The sequence below is a fragment of the Xenopus laevis genome, chromosome 6S (genome assembly GCF_017654675.1).
Source record: "Xenopus laevis strain J_2021 chromosome 6S, Xenopus_laevis_v10.1, whole genome shotgun sequence".
Lineage (NCBI taxonomy): Eukaryota > Metazoa > Chordata > Amphibia > Anura > Pipidae > Xenopus > Xenopus laevis.
In genome coordinates, this window is record NC_054382.1 from 136,097,752 (window position 1) to 136,120,092 (window position 22,341).

The 22,341-nt window shown below is 40.6% G+C and overlaps 1 protein-coding gene across 2 annotated transcripts; it reads left to right on the top strand.

The window, feature by feature from the left end:
- The first annotated feature begins 2,298 nt into the window (after window positions 1-2,298).
- LOC121395214 (lamina-associated polypeptide 2, isoforms alpha/zeta-like) lies at window positions 2,299-4,342 on the top strand. 2 transcript variants are annotated; one of them, XM_041568244.1, is made up of 3 exons: window positions 2,299-2,780; window positions 2,868-2,906; window positions 2,991-4,342. In XM_041568244.1, exons 2-3 carry the CDS (start codon window positions 2,878-2,880, stop codon window positions 4,273-4,275), a joined length of 1,314 nt encoding a protein of 437 aa, XP_041424178.1. In that variant the 5' UTR covers window positions 2,299-2,780; window positions 2,868-2,877; the 3' UTR covers window positions 4,276-4,342. The 2 variants fall into 2 exon arrangements, with proteins under 2 accessions (XP_041424178.1, XP_041424177.1); XM_041568243.1 differs by lacking the exon at window positions 2,299-2,780 and having other exon boundaries at window positions 2,788-2,906.
- The last annotated feature ends 17,999 nt before the right edge of the window (window positions 4,343-22,341 follow it).

Genomic DNA, 22,341 nt, shown 5'->3' on the forward strand with positions numbered 1-22,341 from the left:
ATATAGCAGTTCAGGAGGTGCATGTGTGGTAAAGATTTTAATGACATTACCATTTCAAGCCTTTCCTTCTCCTTTAAGAATAGGTCAGGAGTTAAAGACATATGAAAATTACTAAATAAGTAATAAATAAGGCTAAGGATTCGAGTATTCCATGTTCATTGCTAAGTTTAGATGCAGAAAAAGCTTTTGACAATTTACATTGGGATTTCTTATTTAAATGTTGTGATAAATTTGGACTTAAAGGGTTATTTGTTACTTTATTGAGACAAATCTATTCCTTCCCTAAAGCCAACATAGTTGCCGGAGAATGCTCTGAAAAATTTGATCTTTTTAGTGGTACTAGATAGGGATGTCCTTTATCCCCATTGTTATTTAATATTTCTATGGAACCGTTGATTAGATACTTGGATAAGACTGATATCTTCCAAGGGTTATTAGATATTTGGATAAGACTGATATCTTCCAAGGGTTAGTAATAAAGTGTAAAGTTGTCAAGACTCTAGCTTATGTTGATGATCAGTGGTCACTAATCCAGCTGGATCGGTCAAAAAATAAATAAATAAATAAAAATATATATAAATATATTTGATTTTTTTGAACAATATGTTTCATTCTCAGGGTATAGAATTTATTTAAATAAAACTGATATTTTGAATATAACTAGTTCCATCCCAAAACAAATACTTGAAGATCTTCTTAATTTAAAATATCCTTTAGGAATATTTAAATATTTGGGTATCACAGTATCATCTGATCTATCTAGACTATATTCTTTACATTTTTCCCCATTAGTTCAATCTACAATTTCCTTGTGTAAAAAATGGATGAATTACCCCCTTAGTCTGCTAGGGAATGTGGCATTTTTTAAAATGTTAATATTCCCAAAGATATCTTATCCTATTTAAAATCTTCCTCTTCTTTTGAAACATGAGGATATTAAAAAACTTGATAGGACTATCGATATGGCGCCAGGAGGAGTAGCTGCACTATAAAGGTGCTCTGCTGCCACAACCTCAATAAAGCTGAATTATCAGTCTATAACCCACTGACAAAAGATAAAATGCCGGATGGCTCACCTGGAATGAAGGGGAAATCGCGGAATACAGCTTTGGATCAGGCAAGCCCTGAAAGTAAGCGACGTAAAGACTGTGCATTAAAAAACAAGATGGCAAACGGGAGTCACACAGATATCGCGCAAGTACCAATTCAGTTACAAAGTAACAGGCGCGATGATTTCAACTACAAACAAATAGCTACAGAAGTAGCAAACTTAATTAAACTTTAGAAAAGACTATTGAAAAGGCAGTAAGCACATTGAGACTAGACATAAATAAGCCTACAGAACAACTTAACCTCACAAAATAACATGATGCTGGAAATGGAGGAAAGAGTCTCCTCACTGGAAGATAATTCCTCAACCATTAATAATAAAATGGTATTTCTGCAAAAAAAAGTTAAGGCGTTAGAAACCAAGACCGAAGACCTAGAAAACAGGTCTAGAAGAAATAACTTACGTTTTATTGGAATATCAAAACAATATACACAAGAGTCTCAGCTACAGTTATCTCCCAATGGCTCCCCAAATCTCTAAACATACAAAATGACATTCCAATATTAAAGATTGAGTGAGCCCATAGTAATACAGAGAAACTTTTTTTGAAAAAACAGGTTACAAAATATATATAATTTATATATAATGATTATTGCACTTGGACACTTTGAGATAGAACATGACTATTTTGTAACCTGTTTTTTCAAAATTGATTGTTTCTCTGTATTACACATAAGGGTTACATTTCTTGTATTCCACATAAGGGTTAAATACGGGGGAAAGTTGCATGATGGGAAAAGAAGGCGTGGGAAGTTGGGTTTAAATGGGTTACTGCACTAAGAATTGTATCCTGATGAAGGGTGGGTGTTCCCCCCCCTGAAACGTTGAATGTTTGTTCCCCCCCCTGAAACGTTGAATGTTTGGTGGCTGAATAAAAGGGGATACTCTCCGACTGCATTAACCAGTGTGTGTGTGCGGATCCGTTTTCTATACACATTCTTGACAAATGCAGCACTCAAATTCATAATACTCAGAAAAAATATAGATTGCTAACTAATTTTCTTGAACAAACCAGTTTAAATGATACCTGGTGAATACTAAATCCTTCTGAAAGAGAATTTACTTTCTATTCACATTCTCATGGTACAGCGACAAGAATAGGCTACATATTTACTTCCACTAATCTATTGAACCACATTCATGAAACAAAGATAGGTAACTTCACCTACTCAGATCAGGAATTTCCTGTCCTTTGCATGGCAGTGGGCCAATAAGGGGTTAATCCCCCGCCGGAAGGCGGCACAGGAAGTACAATAAAAGTCCATCCGGGTCCCCCCGCGCCCATCTCAATTTTCCTGTCGAAGATACCCCCCATACCAGAGGTGCTACTCTCTCCCTCTGAAGCGCCTGGGACCGAGGTTCTTACCTTGTGTGTGTTCCAGGGGAAGCCGGCGGGCTTCTGGCCTTTGTTGCCGATGGCGCAATCAGCCGCAATGCTGCCTTAACGGAGGTAGCGCATGCGCGATAAGACGCCAGCGCCCATCTCTCTAATGGCGCCTACGTTTTCACGCTGCGAATTTACGCACGCGCCTTTTCGCGCCGGTTTAAAAGGACGAGCGCATCACAGGTTAGTTCCTCTTATGATTTCAAACGAACTGGCTGGTGTTCATTTCTGGCAAGACAAGACTGAGGAATCTGTGTGCACCTGTATTCTCGATTGATCCCAGGTGTAAATTACATGGAGGTTTTAAACGCTGGAGCCTTATTCTTTGGAATATCTTTTTAATTACTTGACAATGTTATTTATTTCCTCCAGACTGTCAATTATGAGCTGCAGACGCTCAGGCTCCAGGGGGTAAGGCACTAAGAGAGTTTTTTTCCATCGTGATTGATACAAACTACAAGCAGCGGTGAGTAATTATAATACCTTATTTTTCAGGAGTCCCCCATTAAGAGAGGAATCTCAAAGAAGGAAGACTCCCAGAACTGATTGTATTGCATGCGGAGAAGCAGCAATTCTAGGCAAAAGGCTCTGTGAGAAGTGTCTGCAGGAAGTGGCTGGGCCCTCCTCTGATCAACTGCACTCTATTAAAGACTGGATGCAGACTACCATAAAAAAATCTATGAGTGATATGGTCAATGTAGTTACTGAGAAAGTACTACACAATCTAGATGAAAGACACAAGGCGCCCTCCTCTATGACTGAGGTCAGTGACAGACCTCACAGGAACACGCACTACTCCAGTGTTTCTGAAGGGGAGCTATCTTTAACCGATCAAGAAGAAGAAGAACAGTCTGAAGATACCTGTTCTTTCAACCTTGAATACCTAGAGCCACTCATCAAAGCAATGAGATTTTCTCTGGAACTTGACAATACTGAGGATACTCCTAAACATGACAAAATGTTCAGATCAGCGGTCAAAAAAGGAGAAAAATTCCCGGTACACAGAGTCATTAAAGAAACCATTTTAGAGGAATGGAAGACGCCAGATAAAAAACGTAATTTCTCCAGAAGACTTAAAAAGATGTATCCATTCGAAGAAGAGGACTCAAAACTCTGGCAAGCCTCCCCTAAGGTGGATGCGGCCATCACTAGAGTGGCTCGACGTACTACCTTGCCTGTGGACGAAGGAGTCTCGCTAAAAGATGCGATGGAAAGAAGACAAGACATGACACTCAAAAAATCGTATCTAACATGTGGAATGTCCAACCAAGCCTCCATAGCCATTACCACTCTGGCCAGAGCCAACCACATTTGGATAGAAGAACTGGAACAAGCTGTCAAAGCGGGAACAGACAGAAAAAAGCTTATTGAAATGATCCAAGATGTCAAAACCGCAAACGAATTCACTACGGAAGCATCCATGGATCTTGTCAGACTCTCGGCCAAAGCTATGGGCCTTAGTGTGGCGGCCCGTAGAGCTCTCTGGCTGCGCCACTGGCATGCTGACCCGCAAAGTAAACATAACCTTTGCTCCCTCCCATTTGAAGGGTCACTTCTGTTTGGTGAAAGACTCGACAAAATCATATCCAAAGCCTCTGCAGGAAAATCGGCTTTTCTTCCTCAGGACAAAAGAGACAAGAGGCCCTTTAGAAAAAATCCCCTGCAGGAGGCCAAACAGTATAGACCGGGAAAGCCCTTTACTAGGCAACCCTGGAGAAGAAACCAGGGACAAGGGGCACCTGGAAGAAGGGACTTCAAACAGGACAAAAAATCGGCATGAGGGTGCGCGAGCCCCTCTGTCTTGCCTTGGAGGAAGACTTCAGAATTTCAGGACAGTGTGGGCTCAACACGTATCCGATCAATGGGTTGTAAAAACCCTAAGCAATGTTATGCCCTGGATCTTCAAAAATTTCCGACGTTTTACTTTGTGTCTTCAGAAAAGCCTCGATCCCCACTAGCTGTTTCTACCCTAAAGATGATCCTTGGGGACCTACTAGACAGAAAGATCATCACAGAAGTCCCCAAAAGAGAACATTACAGAGGTATATATTCTCACCTATTCTTAAGAAGAAAAAAGAATGGGGATTTCAGAGTAATTCTGAACTTAGGCCATCTGAACAAATTCCTCAGAACAAAAAAATTCAAAATGGAGACACTGAGGTCTATATGCCAGTTCATAAACCATGGAGACTGGATGCTCAAGATAGATATACAAGATGCCTATCTGCATGTTCCAGTGTGGGAACCACACAAACAATTCCTACGGTTCCTGATCCTGGGAAAGCACTTTCAATACCAAGCGCTCCCATTCGGACTAGCTTCAGCCCCAAGAGTTTTCACCAAGGTGCTTGCTCCCATGATGGCTTTCTTAAGGCTAAAGGGGATCCAGATTTTCGCATATCTAGACGATATATTGGTGAAAGCTCCTTCCAAAAAACTCCTCCTACAACACCTGAGTATAGTTCTAGATACTCTGAAAAAATGGGGGTGGCTCGTCAACTGGGAAAAGTCCATGTTGGAGCCAACACAACAGATTCAATTTCTGGGAGTTATCATAGACTCCAAAAAACTTCAAGTAAGTCTAACAGAGGAAAGAATTTCAGACATACAACACCAAGCAGATTATCTGTCTCGTCATCCATCCTTGACTGCCAAGAGATGTCAACAAATTCTGGGGAAACTTATGTCCACCATAGAGGCGGTGAAATGGGCACAAATTCAAGCAAGACCTCTCCAGATAGAATTCTTGAACCAATGGAACAGGAATCACCTGGAAAACTCCCAGTTGATTCACCTATCACAGACGACGATCACTCATCTCTCATGGTGGCTCAGGAGAGAGAACTTGCAAGTTCCTGTATCTATCGCCTCCCCTACTTGGGAAACACTGACCACGGATGCAAGCAGAGCGGGGTGGGGAGCACACTTCAAACACTTCCAAATTCAAGGGAAGTGGACACCCATAGAAAGCAAAAAATCCTCCAATTGGAGGGAACTGAAGGCGGTGCTACTAGCGATCCTACACTTCCAAAAACACCTCAGAAAAAAATCTATACTGATCAAATCAGACAACCTAACCACAGTGAGTTATATAAACAACCAGGGAGGAACCAGATCCAAACAACTGTTGTGCTTGACCACAACTATTTTCGAATGGGCTCAAAACAATGCGAACCATCTCAAAGCCTCCTACATACCAGGGACATCGAACACCTTAGCAGATCTCCTCAGCAGGAAATTTCCGGCTATCGGGGAGTGGGAGTTGAACCAGCAGATTTACGACCTAATATGCCGAAAGTGGGGTCACACATCCATAGACCTGATGGCTACCTTTCAGAACAAGAAGAATCTAGTGTTCTGTTCGTGGGACAAGGACCCCAGAGCGACCTTTTGGGATGCTTTCTCATTCCAATGGAACTTTCAACTGGCTTACATCTTCCCTCCAATCTCGATGTTAGCAAAAACCATCAAAAAAATTCAGGAGGACAAAGCTCAAGTCATCCTCATAGCTCCCTGGTGGCCGAGAAGACTCTGGTTCCCCCTCTTACTTCAGATGTCTCAGGAGGAGCCCTTCAGACTCCCTGTAACTCCGAACCTTTTACACCAGGGATCCCTACTGCACCCAGACCCAGGGTACTGGGCCCTGACTGCTTGGAGATTGAAAGGATAAAACTCAGAAAGGAAGGACTCTCAGAGGGAGCAATCAACACTCTTATTTCTTCTAGAAAGATGTCTACCTCTTCCAAATATAACAAAATCTGGGAGAAATTTTCCAGCTGGGGGTTAGAGAAATTTGGATCGTCTTTCCTCATCTCAGAGGTCACCATCATCGAATTCCTGCAGTCAGGTTTAGAGGCCAGTCTCAGCGCTTCTACCTTGAAAGGTCAGATTTCTGCCATATCTGCTTATACGGACATTCAATGGTCCTCATATCCTCTGATCAAAAAGTTTTTCAAGGGCCTCATCAGAATCCATCCTCCAGTTAAAGACACAGTCCCTCCCTGGGACCTCTCCCTAGTACTGGATGCACTGACCAAAGCACCCTTTGAACCTTTAGATGATTTACCATTAAAAATCCTGACGTTGAAGACGGTCTTCCTACTTGCCATTTCCTCAGCAAAAAGAGTGGGAGAACTACACGCTCTCTCATCTGATGCAACTAAGATCCAGTTCCTTCATGATAAAGTTACTCTAAGAACTCGAGAAAACTTCATTCCCAAGGTTGCCACAAAATTCCACATGTCCCAAGACATAGTGCTTCCTACTTTTTTTGAGAATCCCAAGAACGAAGAAGAGAATAGACTCCACAATCTCGATGTGGTGAGATGCCTAAAGCGCTATATACACAAGGTGTCAAGTTTCAGGAAATCTGAAAATCTTCTTATTCTCTTCGGAGGTCCTAGACAAGGCATGGGAGCTTCCAAAAAAGTAATCTCAGCATGGATTAAAGAATGCATTCTCATGGCCTATTCCTCTCAAACAGTACCTGGGCCATCATCAGTCAAAGCACACTCCACCAGAGGTATAGCGGCGTCTTGGGCCTTCCATGCCCAAGTTCCAGCTGACGAGATCTGCAAAGCTGCTACCTGGAAAAATTTACATACTTTCTCAAAACACTACTGTTTCGATGTTTATTCAAAAAACCTAGCTGGGTTTGGGCTAAGTGTCCTCTCAGCTGCTGCAATAAAAGTTCCTGAATAATCCCTCCCTATGTGTTCTGCTTTTTACATCCCCTTATTGGCCCACTGCCATGCAAAGGACAGGAAAACAGAAAATCTTAACATACTTACCGTGATTTTCATTTCCTGGACTGTAGCATGGCAGTGGGCAGGGGTTTCCCTCCCTATTAGGGGGTATTGTCTCCAGTCGTTGAGATGGGCGCGGGGGGACCCGGATGGACTTTTATTGTACTTCCTGTGCCGCCTTCCGGCGGGGGATTAACCCCTTATTGGCCCACTGCCATGCTACAGTCCAGGAAATGAAAATCACGGTAAGTATGTTAAGATTTTCTGTTTTCCCTTCATTTCTAGCTGATAAGCAAGAATTCCACACAATGCTCAAAAGTCGATGGGATACCTTCCTCAAGGTCAATGATGAACATAAAGACAACCCTCACTTACTTTGGGAATCTTGGATGCCCTACATACAAGGAGAAATAACTGCATTCAAAATCTCATTTACTAAAAAACTAAATGCTCAAGTACTGAAGTTAAGTAAAGAACAAATTTAAAACAAACCCTAATTACAATAAAAGAACAGCTCTAGAAACATCTATTAAAGAGATAAAAAATTGATCAAACATGAGGGATTCAATTCATCAAAGGTATTTCAAATCTAAATATTTCAACCTAGGTAACAAAGCAAACAAACTAATGTCCAACCTTACAAAATATTGATCAAATCAGAAGCTGGTTAATATTAAACTACCTAATGGGAAACTAACACATAATCCAATAGAGATAGTGGATGCATTCAAAAAATTTTTATGATCAATTATATTCCAGTTCTGAAACTAATTTTGAGAAAAGAAAAGTCATATTGGAAAATATTAACTTTCCTCAAATATCTCAAGATGATTTTTCGGAGCTAAATTCCCCAATCACTGAACAGGAAATTTGATCAGTTATTTCATCTTTGAAACTTTGGCTCAATTGTTCAATACAATAATTTCTCAAAAGAAACCTCTACCCTCTAGTATGCATTCTTTGACAAGAATAATTCACAAACAAGATAAGGATCTTTCAAAAAATTAGTCATATAGACCAATTGCTCTACTAAACCAGGACCTGAAAATTTTAACAAAAATAATGGAAACCTGCCTTTCTCTAAGCCTCCCAAAAATGATTTCTCCAGAGCAGGGTGGTTTCATAAATGGTAGATCAGGCACTAGAAATATAAGAACAATTATCAATATCATTCAACTAGTCAAATCTAAGAAAATACCCACTACTTTGATTGGAATTGGGAAGAGAAGGCCTTGGATAATATCTGTTGGAAACATTTAATGGACTCTCTTTCTACTTTTGGGTTTCAAGGTCTATTCATTGATTTAATTCAAATATTAAATTAAGACACGCATAATTGTTGCCAGCTAGATGTCAATACATCTGAGAAGAGGTACAAGACAAGGATGTCCGCTCTTACCTTTATTCTTCAACATATCTCTAGAACCCCTTATTAGATTTCTTAAGAACTCAGCTGCCCTGCCAGGATTACAATTTAACAAAGATACATCAAAATTAACGATGTTTGCTGATAACATGCTTCTCATTGTAAAGGACCCCAATGATAACCTAGAAAACATATTTTCTATACTACAAATGTTCAAATCCATATCTGGTTTTAAAATAAATATTAGAAAAAATTAACTCATGGAGATTTATGGTCACACCTCTACCAAGGTTCTAAAACTATTAGGTATTGAAAAAAAAACAGTCCTATATAAAACATCTAGGCATCTACATCCCAGTTGACTTAAACAGATTATATTCTCTCAACATTTCGCCAATGATCAAAAATATCACCAATATTTGCAAAAAATGGATAAACATTCCTCTGAACTTAAAAGGGAGAGGAAAGATACCAAAGATATCCCTTCAGAAACTAAAATACCCAAAATTATACGGAGGATTGGGTTTACCCGACTACAGATCATTCAAATAATCAGCTATAACAAGATATATAATAGAATGGATAAATCATAAAGGAAAATTTGTAAATGTACTGTTAGAAACAACAACTGTCTTTGGAGAAAACATTTTACTACTACTTCAAAAACCATTCAAAAAGCATCCAGTGGAACTGAAAAATAACTCAATATATACTGCAGCAAAGATATCCCATGTTCAGAGCAATCTCAGATGAACACTACCTGGAAAAAGAAGGGAATACATTTTTTACAGGACATCATATCTCCATTAACCAGCAAAATTCTAGGATGGGATGAATTCAAACAAAAATTTCATATTATTCAAGACAAAGAGAAATTATTCTATCTTCAACTCTCACACTGGTTTAACCGACTTGAATCAAAGGATTCCTTAAATGCTTATAATTCTAATATCTCTTCTTTCTTTGATACATTTTTTGATTACAATATAGAGGTTAACATCAATCAATCAAACCCATGGAATAATATTGATTCTACATATCATCCAATGGATTCAACAGCAAAAAGATGGTCTAAATATATTCAAAAAGAAGTTACCATAGAGACTGTTTAATGCTATAGATAGGGATGCACCGAATCCACTATTATGAATTCGGCCGAACCCCCGAATCCTTTGCGAAAGATTCGGCCGAATACCGAACGGAATCTGAATCCTAATTTGCATATGCAAATCAGGGGTGGGAAGGGGAAAACATTTTTTACTTACTTGTTTTGTGACAAAAAGTCACGCAATTTCCCTCTCGACCCTAATTTGCATATGCAAATTCGGATTCAGTTCAGCCAGGCAGAAGGATTCGGTTGAATTCGAATCCTGCTGAAAAATGCTGAATCCCGAACCGAATCCTGGATTCGGTGCATCCCTAGCTATAAATAATTTTGACAAATTAATCTCATCTGAAATATGGAGAGAACAAAATTTCAGATTAGTCCGTTTGGCATACAAAGGATTTAATATCCATTCAAAGGATTCCAAATTTCTCAACTCCTGTCCTAAATGTGATGTTCCTGCCCCAAATTCACCTACTGTGGGAATGTGTTTTCATTAAGAATTTCTGGACAGATATTGAAAACCATCTAAAGACCATTTTACATTCACAGATTTCATTGTCTTCGCAATCTGCCCTCTTAGGGATGACCAACTCAATAAAATTAACTTCAATAGCACGGAGAATTAAAGACTGTAATGCTTCACACATTTCAAGATATATAAAACTAATTCTAGCATCAGCTAGAGGAAACATCTTCAAAAACATCTTAGAAAAATCTATACCAACCATGAGCGAGGTGATACTTGAATTAAAATCCCTTCACACCAACGAAGCTTTTGGTTATAGATTTGACAATACTCATAGTTGCCTAAACTTCAATTCCAAATGGAAGATTTTCTCTCAAAACATGAATACTATAGAAATAGACAAAATCAACAATATCCTTGGTTGTTCCATGAGATCTTAGAGCCTATATAGTCTAGTCCTGATAGCAGAGTTATACTAAAATGTATCCTATGTAAACCCTATCATTTTATTGATCGTTTTTTTTTTCTTTTATAGCTTTATTCTTGAATTAAAAAAAAAACTTGATAAAGCTCTGAATAATTGTATAAGGCAGGAAAATAAACCAAAAATCTCTATTGAAAAATTGAGAAGCCCTAAAGCATTAGGAGGTCTTTCTCTCCTGGATTTTTGCAAATTGAATCTATCTTCCATCTCCATGTAATTGAGTGGTTAATAGGTAAATACAAGTTTCCCAAACCCAAATTGGAATTAGTAAGTGATTCTAAAACACATATTTCTTTGCTCCATAAGAAATGGTCAGATCAATCAATTGGTATCAAAAATAACCCTTTATATAGAGATACGATGATAACCTGGAAATTTATTTCTAAATTTAATAAAACAAATTGTGAATTTTCCCCTTTTGTATCCCTATTTTGCTTGTTTAGTTTTTCCAAAATGGGTGGGGAACAAAACAAATAATACAAAGATGGGGGAAAAAAAGGAATTTCCCAAAGAGGGTCATGGGGCCTCTCCCCATCAGGAGCTCAGTTATGTAAACTTACCCATGCTTCTTTTCCCTCTTTTGAAGACTGCAGAGAAAACATTGATGGGTATTTGAAAACTTTTGAGACTGTGGGGCAAATTCACTAAGATTCGAAGTTGCGCCAGGCACAACTTCGCCAGGCGTAGTTTTGGCAGCACTCTGCAAATTCACTAAAATCCGAAGTTGCGCTCAGGGGTAGAGTAAGGTTGCGAAGTTGCGCTAGCGTTGATTCGCTATGTAAAGCGAAGTTACGCTAGCGAAGGCTAATTTGCATACGGCGCCAAATTCAAATTTCAATGGAGGAACACGTATCAGCACTACAAATGCCAAGAAAACCTTCAAATCATCAAATAAAAATTTTATTTTGCCCTACACATGTGCCCACTGTCTAGGTAAGTTGCCATGAGTCAGGAAATGTAGGGGGGAAGGAAGGGAGCCCCAAAAAATTTTTCGACCTTTTTCAGCCTATCACCCATAATGTAGAAAACACGCCAGCGTTTTTTGGGACTTAGAAAAAAATTTGACTTTTTTTGAAACAATCCCTATCTACTCTATTGCGCTTCGCCAGGTCTGAGGTGGCGAAGGAAGTCTAGCGTAAAAGGTAGCGTTCAGTACACTGCGCAAGTTAGTGAATTTGCATAGTTACGTCGCTAGCGAAAATTCGCCTGGCGTAAGGGTGCGAAGTAACACTAGCGAAACTACGCCAGCGTTCGTTAGTGAATTTGCGCAGTAACGAAAATGCCAAACGCTACCGAATTAACGCTAGCGTTCGGCGCTTAGTGAATTTGCCCCTATGTGTGAGGACTATGCGGTTTTCAAAACTGAGTAGACCAAAATATTGGTTGGCAAACGTACAAGGAAGGCCTATGATACCTAATGGGAAATTCACATACAACGTTCCAACTATAAGGAGGTGAGAAATAACTATGCCATATCCTCAGAGACTTCTCACCAGTCCTTCCAAAACTTAAGCAAAGTAGGTGGAGACACCTACTGGGAACTTCTTTGGCAAAAGGCTGAGGAGAGCCTTTGATCAATGGGTTACCACCAGCCAAGTTCAAACTCATGAGGAGCCAGTGTTGGACTGGGACACCAGGGGCCCACTCAAAAATCTTTCACTAGGGGCCCACCAATTAATCTTAGAGCAGGGGCCCACTCTCAGTACTATAATTCTTTCTCTCCTCACCTCTGTTCTCCTACTCTCTTTTCTTAACATACTATAATCTGTTATTCCATCTATATGGCCACTTTGTTCTCATAAAAATAGGGAATGGCCATGAAATAGGCCAAATGTCTAGCAGCAGGAGGGCCCAATGACACCTTGGCCCACCGTGACTTTTCCTGATATCCCAGTGGCCAATCCGACACTGTGATGATCTACGTCAACTATGCCTACTTGAACAGGTTTTAGAGAAGTGTGCCCCAGATAACAGGGGATGGGTTTGGGATCACTCCCCAAAACCCTAGAAGCAAAACTGGCTGACAAATGCTTAGAGGGACAAGCCTAGGCTCAGAACCTATAAGTTAACCCTATGCTTTTAGCAGGTGAACCCCAGGGTGGGGATAGAGGAAGGGGTGGACCACGCATGCCCCAAATTATACCTAGGATGTCCTGGCTCCCTGCACACCTTCCCTCGACTGCTACTAGGAGTTGTTTTTGCTGTGGATCCAACTTAAACCTTCAAGCACAGTGCCCACATCCTCCCAATGTTCCTGGTATGCCTACACCTTGACCAGTAGCTGCTCTTGCACAAGAAGCCTCCATAGCTCAGCAGCAATCAGTACAGACTGTTCGGGAGTTCACCCAAAGTACATCAGACCTTCACTTCACTGACACCTCAAACCCTAATGAATATGTGATACTGGGGTTCAATGGAAGGATAAGCAACAATGTTCTAATCATATTATCCCAGTGGCAATAAATGGCAAACCTGCTGAAGGCTTCTTGGACTCTGGGGCTTATATCACCTTGGTGGAGCCACATATCCTCTTACTTACAGACATCATTCCTGGACATACAGCCTGTATCTGTCTAGCAGGTGGCACTAAGAGGGAGATTCCTGTGGCCAGGGTCACCCTAGATGTTTGTAATGGGTCCACCCTTCATCTTGTGGGAGTCATGGTCCAACTGCCAGCCACAGTACTGGTGTAGGTGACATCTGCTGCAGCATTACACAGACCAATCTTCCCATGGGAGCAATTGATATTCCTACAGGGATGACACTCTCCAACTCATCTGGACAGGTAACCACTGACAACATAGTGACTGACCTTTTAGCCCCAATTTTAGGAATGCTCAAGGAGCTGACCCCACTCTAGCAGCCCTAAGGGAAAGAGCAGAAGTTGCAATTGACTTGGTTGGTCCACTGTCCAAACCTAGCCACACAGGGAAACAATATATCCTTACGCTTGTAGATTAAGTTGCTCGCTACCCAGAGGCAATGGCACTCCATCACATTGATGCTGTCGCCGATGCCTTGATCCACATATTCTTCAGGGTGGGATTCCCTAGTGAAATCCTATCAGATCAGGGCCCTCAGTTCATGTCTCAAATCCTGCAGTGCCTTTGGCAGCGATGTGGAGTCAAAGCCATCCACTCCTCACCATATCTTCTCCAACCAATGGGTTATGCGAGAGGTTCAATGGGACCCTCAAGAATATGCTGAAAACATTTGTGGAGTCAGGTGAAAAGGACTGGAAGTGCTATCTACCCCATTTGCTGTTTGCCTACAGGGAGGTCCCCAAGAGTCTACAAGCTTCTACTTCTTTGAATTAGTGTATGGGCAGAGGGTACATGGTCTGCGAGGGGGGACCCCAATACTTTGACACCCCCTTTGTAAGTTACGTACTAAAATTCAGTGAGAAACTAGAGCAAATGGCAGTTATAGCCCACCAACACCTCTCCATAGCTCGACAAAAGCAGAAGACCTGGTATGACAAACAAGGCCAGTTACTTTGCTTTCTGAAGGGGGATCAAGTCCTTCTCCTCCTCCCAACTTTCTAATATTGAAGTGTAAAGTCTCATGTTTCCCCTTCTAATGTGTTTGTGAAGTGGCTGTGGGAGGGGGGTCAGCGATCCTGTAACTGATCCATGAGTGGAATCCCTGAGTTTCATTAACCCTTTGCCTGCCAAGCACGTACGCTGTACGTTCTGGCAGGCAAGGGCTTTAACTGCCAAGCACGTACATTGTACGTTCTTGCAGTTTAACATGCTGTACTCTGCATCAGCGGCTTTAGCCGCCTCTGCAGAGACTTAGCAGTGCTGACAGCCCCCTGGGCAACAAGGCTGGGGGGCTGTCATGTCGGTCCTGCAACAGGATTGTTGCAGGATCGACCTAAAATCGCAAAAAGAAGCAACTTACCAGCTCCTCCGTCTTCCTTCTGCTCTCTGCTGCTCTGGCGACGCCCACGCACTTCCTGACTGCAGTGACTCAGCACACACGCTGCTGAAAGAGGATTAGACTCTCTCCCCTGCTCCAGCAATGGTAAGTGGCCTTTATTTGCTAAATTACACACTACACAAACACTACATACACACTACACTACATTGTATAGATCTGTACACAGTTACACAGTCATTTTAGTAAAGATTTTTTTTTTTTTTTTTTTTAATTTTTTTGGAAAGTTATGTACACTTATTTGCACTTATTTCACACTTATATACACACTGTCACACCACTTTTAGAAGTGTATACACATGTATACACAAAAAACTCACAAAGAGGGATTTTTTTTTTTTACTTTTTCATTTTACTAATTTGTGTTTTTTTACCCCTAAAAACCATTTGTTTTGGCAGCATGACTATTGGGTAATCGATTTTGGCCACTAATTATGCTGTTGGATCAGTAATTTTGTTATTTCATTGATTTACACAATTTTTGTGGTTTTATTGCAATTTTATCCCTGCATTATTTTTCCTTATGTATCTTTAGTATAGTTTTGCTGTTTGGTGCTTTGGTATAGAATGATAGATTTTACTTTGTTTGATCCGTCAGAATATGTACTTTCCAAAAATGTATGCTGTTCTGGGGGCTTTTTACAGTTTGGGGGTCTTACAACACATAACGCAAAGTTGGAGTACTGTTTTCAGCAGCTTAGTTGGCTAGTGTGAAAATTCATATGCATGTTTTTCATTTGGGGTCCGTACACACCACATACTTGGGTAAATCTATGCATATTGGGCATCAAGCTATTCATCAGACCTCTGACGTCCATATTTAGGGTGATTTTTCTTTGTACGTAAAACATTGTGTGCGAAAAATGCGGCAAACTGCAGCATTTTTAGGCAATTTTCAGAAATGTTGTAAAAACCTCTAAGTTTAGAAAAGCTTTGCAGTTTGGTAGTTTGGTGTAGAAAGACGTCTTTATCTTTGTTGGATTCGTCAGAATGTGTACTTTCCAAAAACATATGGTTTTGGGGGGTCTTTGCTGTAAGGAGGGTCTTGAGGCACATAATATGAAGTCAATGGTCTATGTTCACAGAAGGCGAATCGGCAGCGGAGAAAACTCATATGCACTATTTTTATTTGGGGTCTGCACATGCCAGCTGCCTTGGTGTATCTATGCATATTGGGCATCAAACTGTTCAGTCGTCCCTTGGCATAAATATTTATGTTATTTTACAATTGTATGCAAGAAATTGGGTGAGATAAATGTGGCCAATTGCAATATTTTTAGGCGATTTTCAAAAATGTAAAAACCGTTGCTTTTATCGCCAAATTTAGGAAAGACTTGCGACTTGGTACTTTGGAGTACAAGGACATGTATACCCAATTTAGATTCCTGGGAATGTGTACTTTCCGAAAATATATGGTTTTCTGGGGTGAACTTACTTTTATCTACATTTGCCCCCTTCAAAACAATATAAATGTGTTGATTTTGCAGTATCTGAAATGACAGACCATATGGGGGTCTTCTTTTGGGGCCCCTATATGCCACATGTTTAGGTACACCTATACATATTGGGCATCAAACTGTTCAGAGGACCCTAAGCTTTCATATTTGGGGTGATTTCTCTTGATACCTAAAAGTATGTGGGTAATACGATGCTGCAGGGTAGAAATTTTGAGGTGATTTTTGGAAATGTCACCGAAATCACCACATTTAGGAATGATTTGCAGCTTGGTACTTTGTAGTACAAAGACATGCATACCCAATTTAGATTCGTGGGAATGTGTACTTTCCGAAAATATATGGTTTTCTGGGGTGAATTTACCCTTTTCTACTTTTGCCCCCCCCCAAAACGATGTAAATGTCTTGATTTTGCAGTATCTGAAATGACAGACCAAATGGGGGTCTTCCTTTTGGGGCCCCTATATGCCACGTGCTTGGGTACACCTATACATATTGGGCATCAAACTGTTCAGAGGACCCTAGGCTTTCATATTTGGGGTGATTTCTCTTGATACCTAAGAGTATGTGGGTAATACGATGCTGCAGGGTAGAAATTTTGAGGTGATTTTTGGAAATGTCACCAAAATCACCACATTTAGGAATGATTTGCAGCTTGGTACTTTGTAGAACAAAGACATGCATACCCAATTTAGATTCGTGGGAATGTGTACTTTCCGAAAATATATGGTTTTCTGGGGTGAATTTACCCTTTTCTACTTTTGCCCCCCCCAAAACGATGTAAATGTCTTGATTTTGCAGTATCTGAAATGGCAGACAATATGGGGGTCTTCTTTTGGGGCCCCTATATGCCACGTGCTTGGGTACACCTATACATATTGGGCATGAAACTGTTCAGAGGACCCTAAGCTTTCATATTTGGGGTGATTTCTCTTGATACCTAAAAGTATGTGGGTAATACGATGCTGCAGGGTAGAAATTTTGAGGTGATTTTTGGAAATGTCACCGAAATCACCACATTTAGGAATGATTTGCAGCTTGGTACGTTGGAGTACAAAGACATGCATACCCAATTTAGATTCGTGGGAATGTGTACTTTCCGAAAATATATGGTTTTCTGGGGTGAACTTACCCTTTTCTACTTTTGCCCCCCCAAAACAATGTAAATGTCTTGATTTTGCAGTATCTGAAATGACAGACCATATGGGGGTCTTCTTTTTGGGGCCCCTATATGCCACGTGCGTGGGTACACCTATACATATTGGGCATGAAACTGTTCAGAGGACCCTAGGCTTTCATATTTGGGGTGATTTCTCTTGATACCTAAAAGTATGCGGGCAATACGATGCTGCAGGGTAGATATTTTGAGGTGGTTTTTGGAAATGTCGCCAAAATCACCAAATTTAGGAATGGTTTGCGGCTTGGTACTTCGGAGTACAAAGACGTGCATACCCAATTTAGATTCGTGGGAATGTGTACTTTCCGAAAATATATGGTTTTCTGGGGTGAACTTACCCTTTTCTACTTTTGCCCCCCCAAAACAATGTAAATGTCTTGATTTTGCAGTACCTGAAATGACAAACCATATGGGGGGGGGTCTTAATTTTAGGGCCCTTATATGCCACATGCTTTGGTACACCTATACATATTTGGCATCAAACTGTTCAGGGGACCCTAGGCTTTTATATTTGGGGTGATTTCTCTTGATACCTAAAAGTATGTGGGTAATACGATGCTGCAGGGTAGAAATTTTGAGGTGGTTTTTGGAAATGTCGGCATAATACCAAATTTAGGAATGGTTTGCGGCTTGGTACTTTGGAGTACAAAGACATGCATACCCAATTTAGATTCCTGGGAATGTGTACTTTCCGAAAATATATGGTTTTCTGGGGTGAACTTACTTTTTTCTACTTTTGCCCCCCCCCAAAACAATGTAAATGTGTTAATTTTGCAGTACCTGAAATGACAGACCATATGGGGGTCTTCCTTTTGGGGCCCCTGTATGCCACGTGCTTGGGTACACCTATACATATTGGACATCAAACTGTTCAGAGGACCCTAGGCTTTCATATTTGGGGTGATTTCTCTTGATACCTAAAAGTATGTGGGTAATGCGATGCTGCAGGGTAGATATTTTGAGGTGATTTTTGGAAATGTTGCCAAAATCACCAAATTTAGGAATGGTTTGCGGCTTGGTACTTTGGAGTACAAAGACATGCATACCCAATTTAGATTCGTGGGAATGTGTACTTTCCGAAAATATATGGTTTTCTGGGGTGAACTTACCCTTTTCTACTTTTGCCCCCCCCAAAACGATGTAAATGTCTTGATTTTGCAGTATCTGAAATGACAGACCATATGGGGTCTTCCTCTTGGGGCCCCTATATGCCACGTGCGTGGGTACACCTATACATATTGGGCATCAAACTGTTCAGAGGACCCTAGGCTTTCATATTTGGGGTGATTTCTTGTGATACCTAAAAGTATGTGGGCAATACGATGCTGCAGGGTAGATATTTTGAGGTGGTTTTTGGAAATGTCGCCAAAATCACCAAATTTAGGAATGGTTTTCGGCTTGGTACTTTGGAGTACAAAGACATGCATACCCAATTTAGATTCGTGGGAATGTGTACTTTCCGAAAATATATGGTTTTCTGGGGTGAACTTACCCTTTTCTACTTTTGCCCCCCCCAAAACGATGTAAATGTCTTGATTTTGCAGTATCTGAAATGACAGACCATATGGGGGTCTTCCTTTTGGGGCCCCTATATGCCACGTGCGTGGGTACACCTATACATATTGGGCATCAAACTGTTCAAAGGACCCTAGGCTTTCATATTTGGGGTGATTTCTCTTGATACCTAAAAGTATGCGGGCAATACGATGCTGCAGGGTAGATATTTTGAGGTGGTTTTTGGAAATGTCGCCAAAATCACCAAATTTAGGAATGGTTTGCGGCTTGGTACTTTGGAGTACAAAGACATGCATACCCAATTTAGATTCGTGGGAATGTGTACTTTCGGAAAATATATGGTTTTCTGGGGTGAACTTACCCTTTTCTACTTTTGCCCCCCCAAAACGATGTAAATGTCTTGATTTTGCAGTATCTGAAATGACAGACCATATGGGGGTCTTCCTTTTGGGGCCCCTATATGCCACGTGCGTGAGTACACCTATACATATTGGGCATCAAACTGTTCAGGGGACCCTAGGCTTTCATATTTGGGGTGATTTCTCTTGATACCTAAAAGTATGCGGGCAATACGATGCTGCAGGGTAGATATTTTGAGGTGGTTTTTGGAAATGTCGCCAAAATCACCAAATTTAGGAATGGTTTGCGGCTTGGTACTTTGGAGTACAAAGACATGCATACCCAATTTAGATTCGTGGGAATGTGTACTTTCGGAAAATATATGGTTTTCTGGGGTGAACTTACCCTTTTCTACTTTTGCCCCCCCAAAACGATGTAAATGTCTTGATTTTGCAGTATCTGAAATGACAGACCATATGGGGGTCTTCCTTTTGGGGCCCCTATATGCCACGTGCGTGGGTACACCTATACATATTGGGCATCAAACTGTTCAGGGGACCCTAGGCTTTCATATTTGGGGTGATTTCTCTTGATACCTAAAAGTATGCGGGCAATACGATGCTGCAGGGTAGATATTTTGAGGTGGTTTTTGGAAATGTCGCCAAAATCACCAAATTTAGGAATGGTTTGCGGCTTGGTACTTTGGAGTACAAAGACATGCATACCCAATTTAGATTCGTTGGAATGTGTACTTTCGGAAAATATATGGTTTTCTGGGGTGAACTTACTTTTTTCTACTTTTGACCCCCCCAAAACGATGTAAATGTCTTGATTTTGCAGTATCTGAAATGACAGACCATATGGGTGTCTTCCTTTCGGGGCCCCTATATGCCACGTGCTTGGGTACACCTATACATATTGGGCATCAAACTGTTCAGAGGAACCTAGGCTTTCATATTTGGGGCGATTTATCTTGATACCTAAAAGTATGTGGGTAATACGATGCTGCAGGGTAGAAATTTTGAGGTGATTTTTGGAAATGTCGCCAAAATCACCAAATTTAGGAATGGTTTGCGGCTTGGTACTTTGGAGTACAAAGACATTCATACCCAATTTAGATTCGTGGGAATGTGTACTTTCCGAAAATATATGGTTTTCTGGGGTGAACTTACCCGTTTCTACTTTTACCCCCCAAAACGATGTAAATGGCTTGATTTTGCAGTGTCTGAAATGACAGACCATATGGGGGTCTTCCTTTTGGGGCCCCTATATGCAACGTGCGTGGGTACACCTATACATATTGGGCATCAAACTGTTCAGAGGACCCTAGGCTTTCATATTTGGGGTGATTTCTCTTGATACCTAAAAGTATGTGGGCAATACGATGCTGCAGGGTAGAAATTTTGAGGTGATTTTTGGAAATGTCGCCAAAATCACCATATTTAGGAATGGTTTGCTGCTTGTTATTGTGGAGTACAAAGACATGCATACCCAATTTAGATTCGTGGGAATGTTTACTTTCCGAAAATATATGGATTTCTGGGGTGAACTTACTTTTTTCTACTTTTGACCCCCCCCAAAACGATGTAAATGTGTTGATTTTGCTGTACCTGAAATGACAGACCATATGGGGGTCTTCCTTTTGGGGCCCCTGTATGCCACGTGCTTGAGTACACCTATACATATTGGGCATCAAAGTGTTCGGAGGAGCCTAGGCTTTCATATTTGGGGTGATTTCTCTTGATACCTAAAAGTATGTGGGTAATACGATGCTGCAGGGTAGAAATTTTGAGGTGATTTTTGGAAATGTCACCGAAATCACCACATTTAGGAATGATTTGCAGCTTGGTACTTTGTAGTACAAAGACATGCATACCCAATTTAGATTCGTGGGAATGTGTACTTTCCGAAAATATACGGTTTTCTGGGGTGAACTTACTTTTTTCTACTTTTACCCCCCCCCAAAACGATGCAAATGTGTTGATTTTGCAGTATCTGGAATTACAGAACTGATAGCTCAAATGAGGTGTCTATATTTTAGGGCCCCTATATGCCACATGTTTGGGTACACCTATATATATTGGGCATCAAATTGTTCAGCGGACCCCAGGCTTTCATATTTGGGGTGTTTTACATTGATACCTAATGATTTGTGGGAGATATGATTCTGTAGATTGGAAGCTTTGAGGTAATTTTTCAAAAAATTCACCAATTTCTATAAAACATTATAACTTTAGGAAACAATTGCAACTTGGTAGTTTGGAGTACAACGATATATTTACCCATTTTTGATTCACCAGAATCTGTTCTTTCTAATAATGGGTAGTTTTCTAGGGTAAACCTACTGTTAGTGGAATGTTTGGCCTTGAAAGCAGAAGTATGCCGTTTGGGGAGCGGAGCTTTGGAAATTTGGTTGTGTACTGCTTTTAGATTTTGATCTATACAAGTGAGAAATCTCCATAAAACTATATATATTTGGTATTGCCGCGTTCAGGAGACATAGACCTTTCCAAATAGGCTGTGTTCTCATACATAAAGTAAATGATGTTTCTGATATATGTGATTGTTCTTTGTGAAACATGATTTTTTTCATTTTATTGGACACTTAGAAGCCAATATTTTTTTACAGAAGTAGAATTACACCAAAATTCCTGCATATTTTGAAAGTTCAGGTTGTCCTGAAAAAAACAATATATTGTTTTGCTGGGTAAACTAAAAGACCGCCCCAGGAAAGGCCCTTAAAGTGAAAGAGTGCAAAATATCTAAAAACTGCTTGGCAGTAGATGTTCGCATCTAGGACAAAATGGCTGGCAGGTAAAGGGTTAAAGGCATCTATTAGAATTGATACAATAGTTGCCTTTGGGTCTATGAGAAATAAGACTGGGGTGATTCTGGCTGGGGCCCACCTGCTACTGGCCGCTCCAACCCAGACTAAAAGCAGAAGACAAGAATCTGTAGGGCATTGGATTCTTCATGTCAGTACAACAATTCTGTACAGATACCGTTCATGGATTTGTGCTTTTGACAGTTTTATTGTCTATATCAGTGACCCCAAACCATTGTCTCATAGTCCAGCACGACCCTCATTCTCCTGCAGGAAGGGGTATTGGCTACATTGATTTAGATTCCCGAGCCACAATATAATTATTGTCCCACCAGATCAAAGACCAAGATTTGCTGTTTAGTCAAATGTTGGGCTGTGTCCCTGTTCCCCCTATATTGGCATATATATTACTCCCACCCCCACAATGTA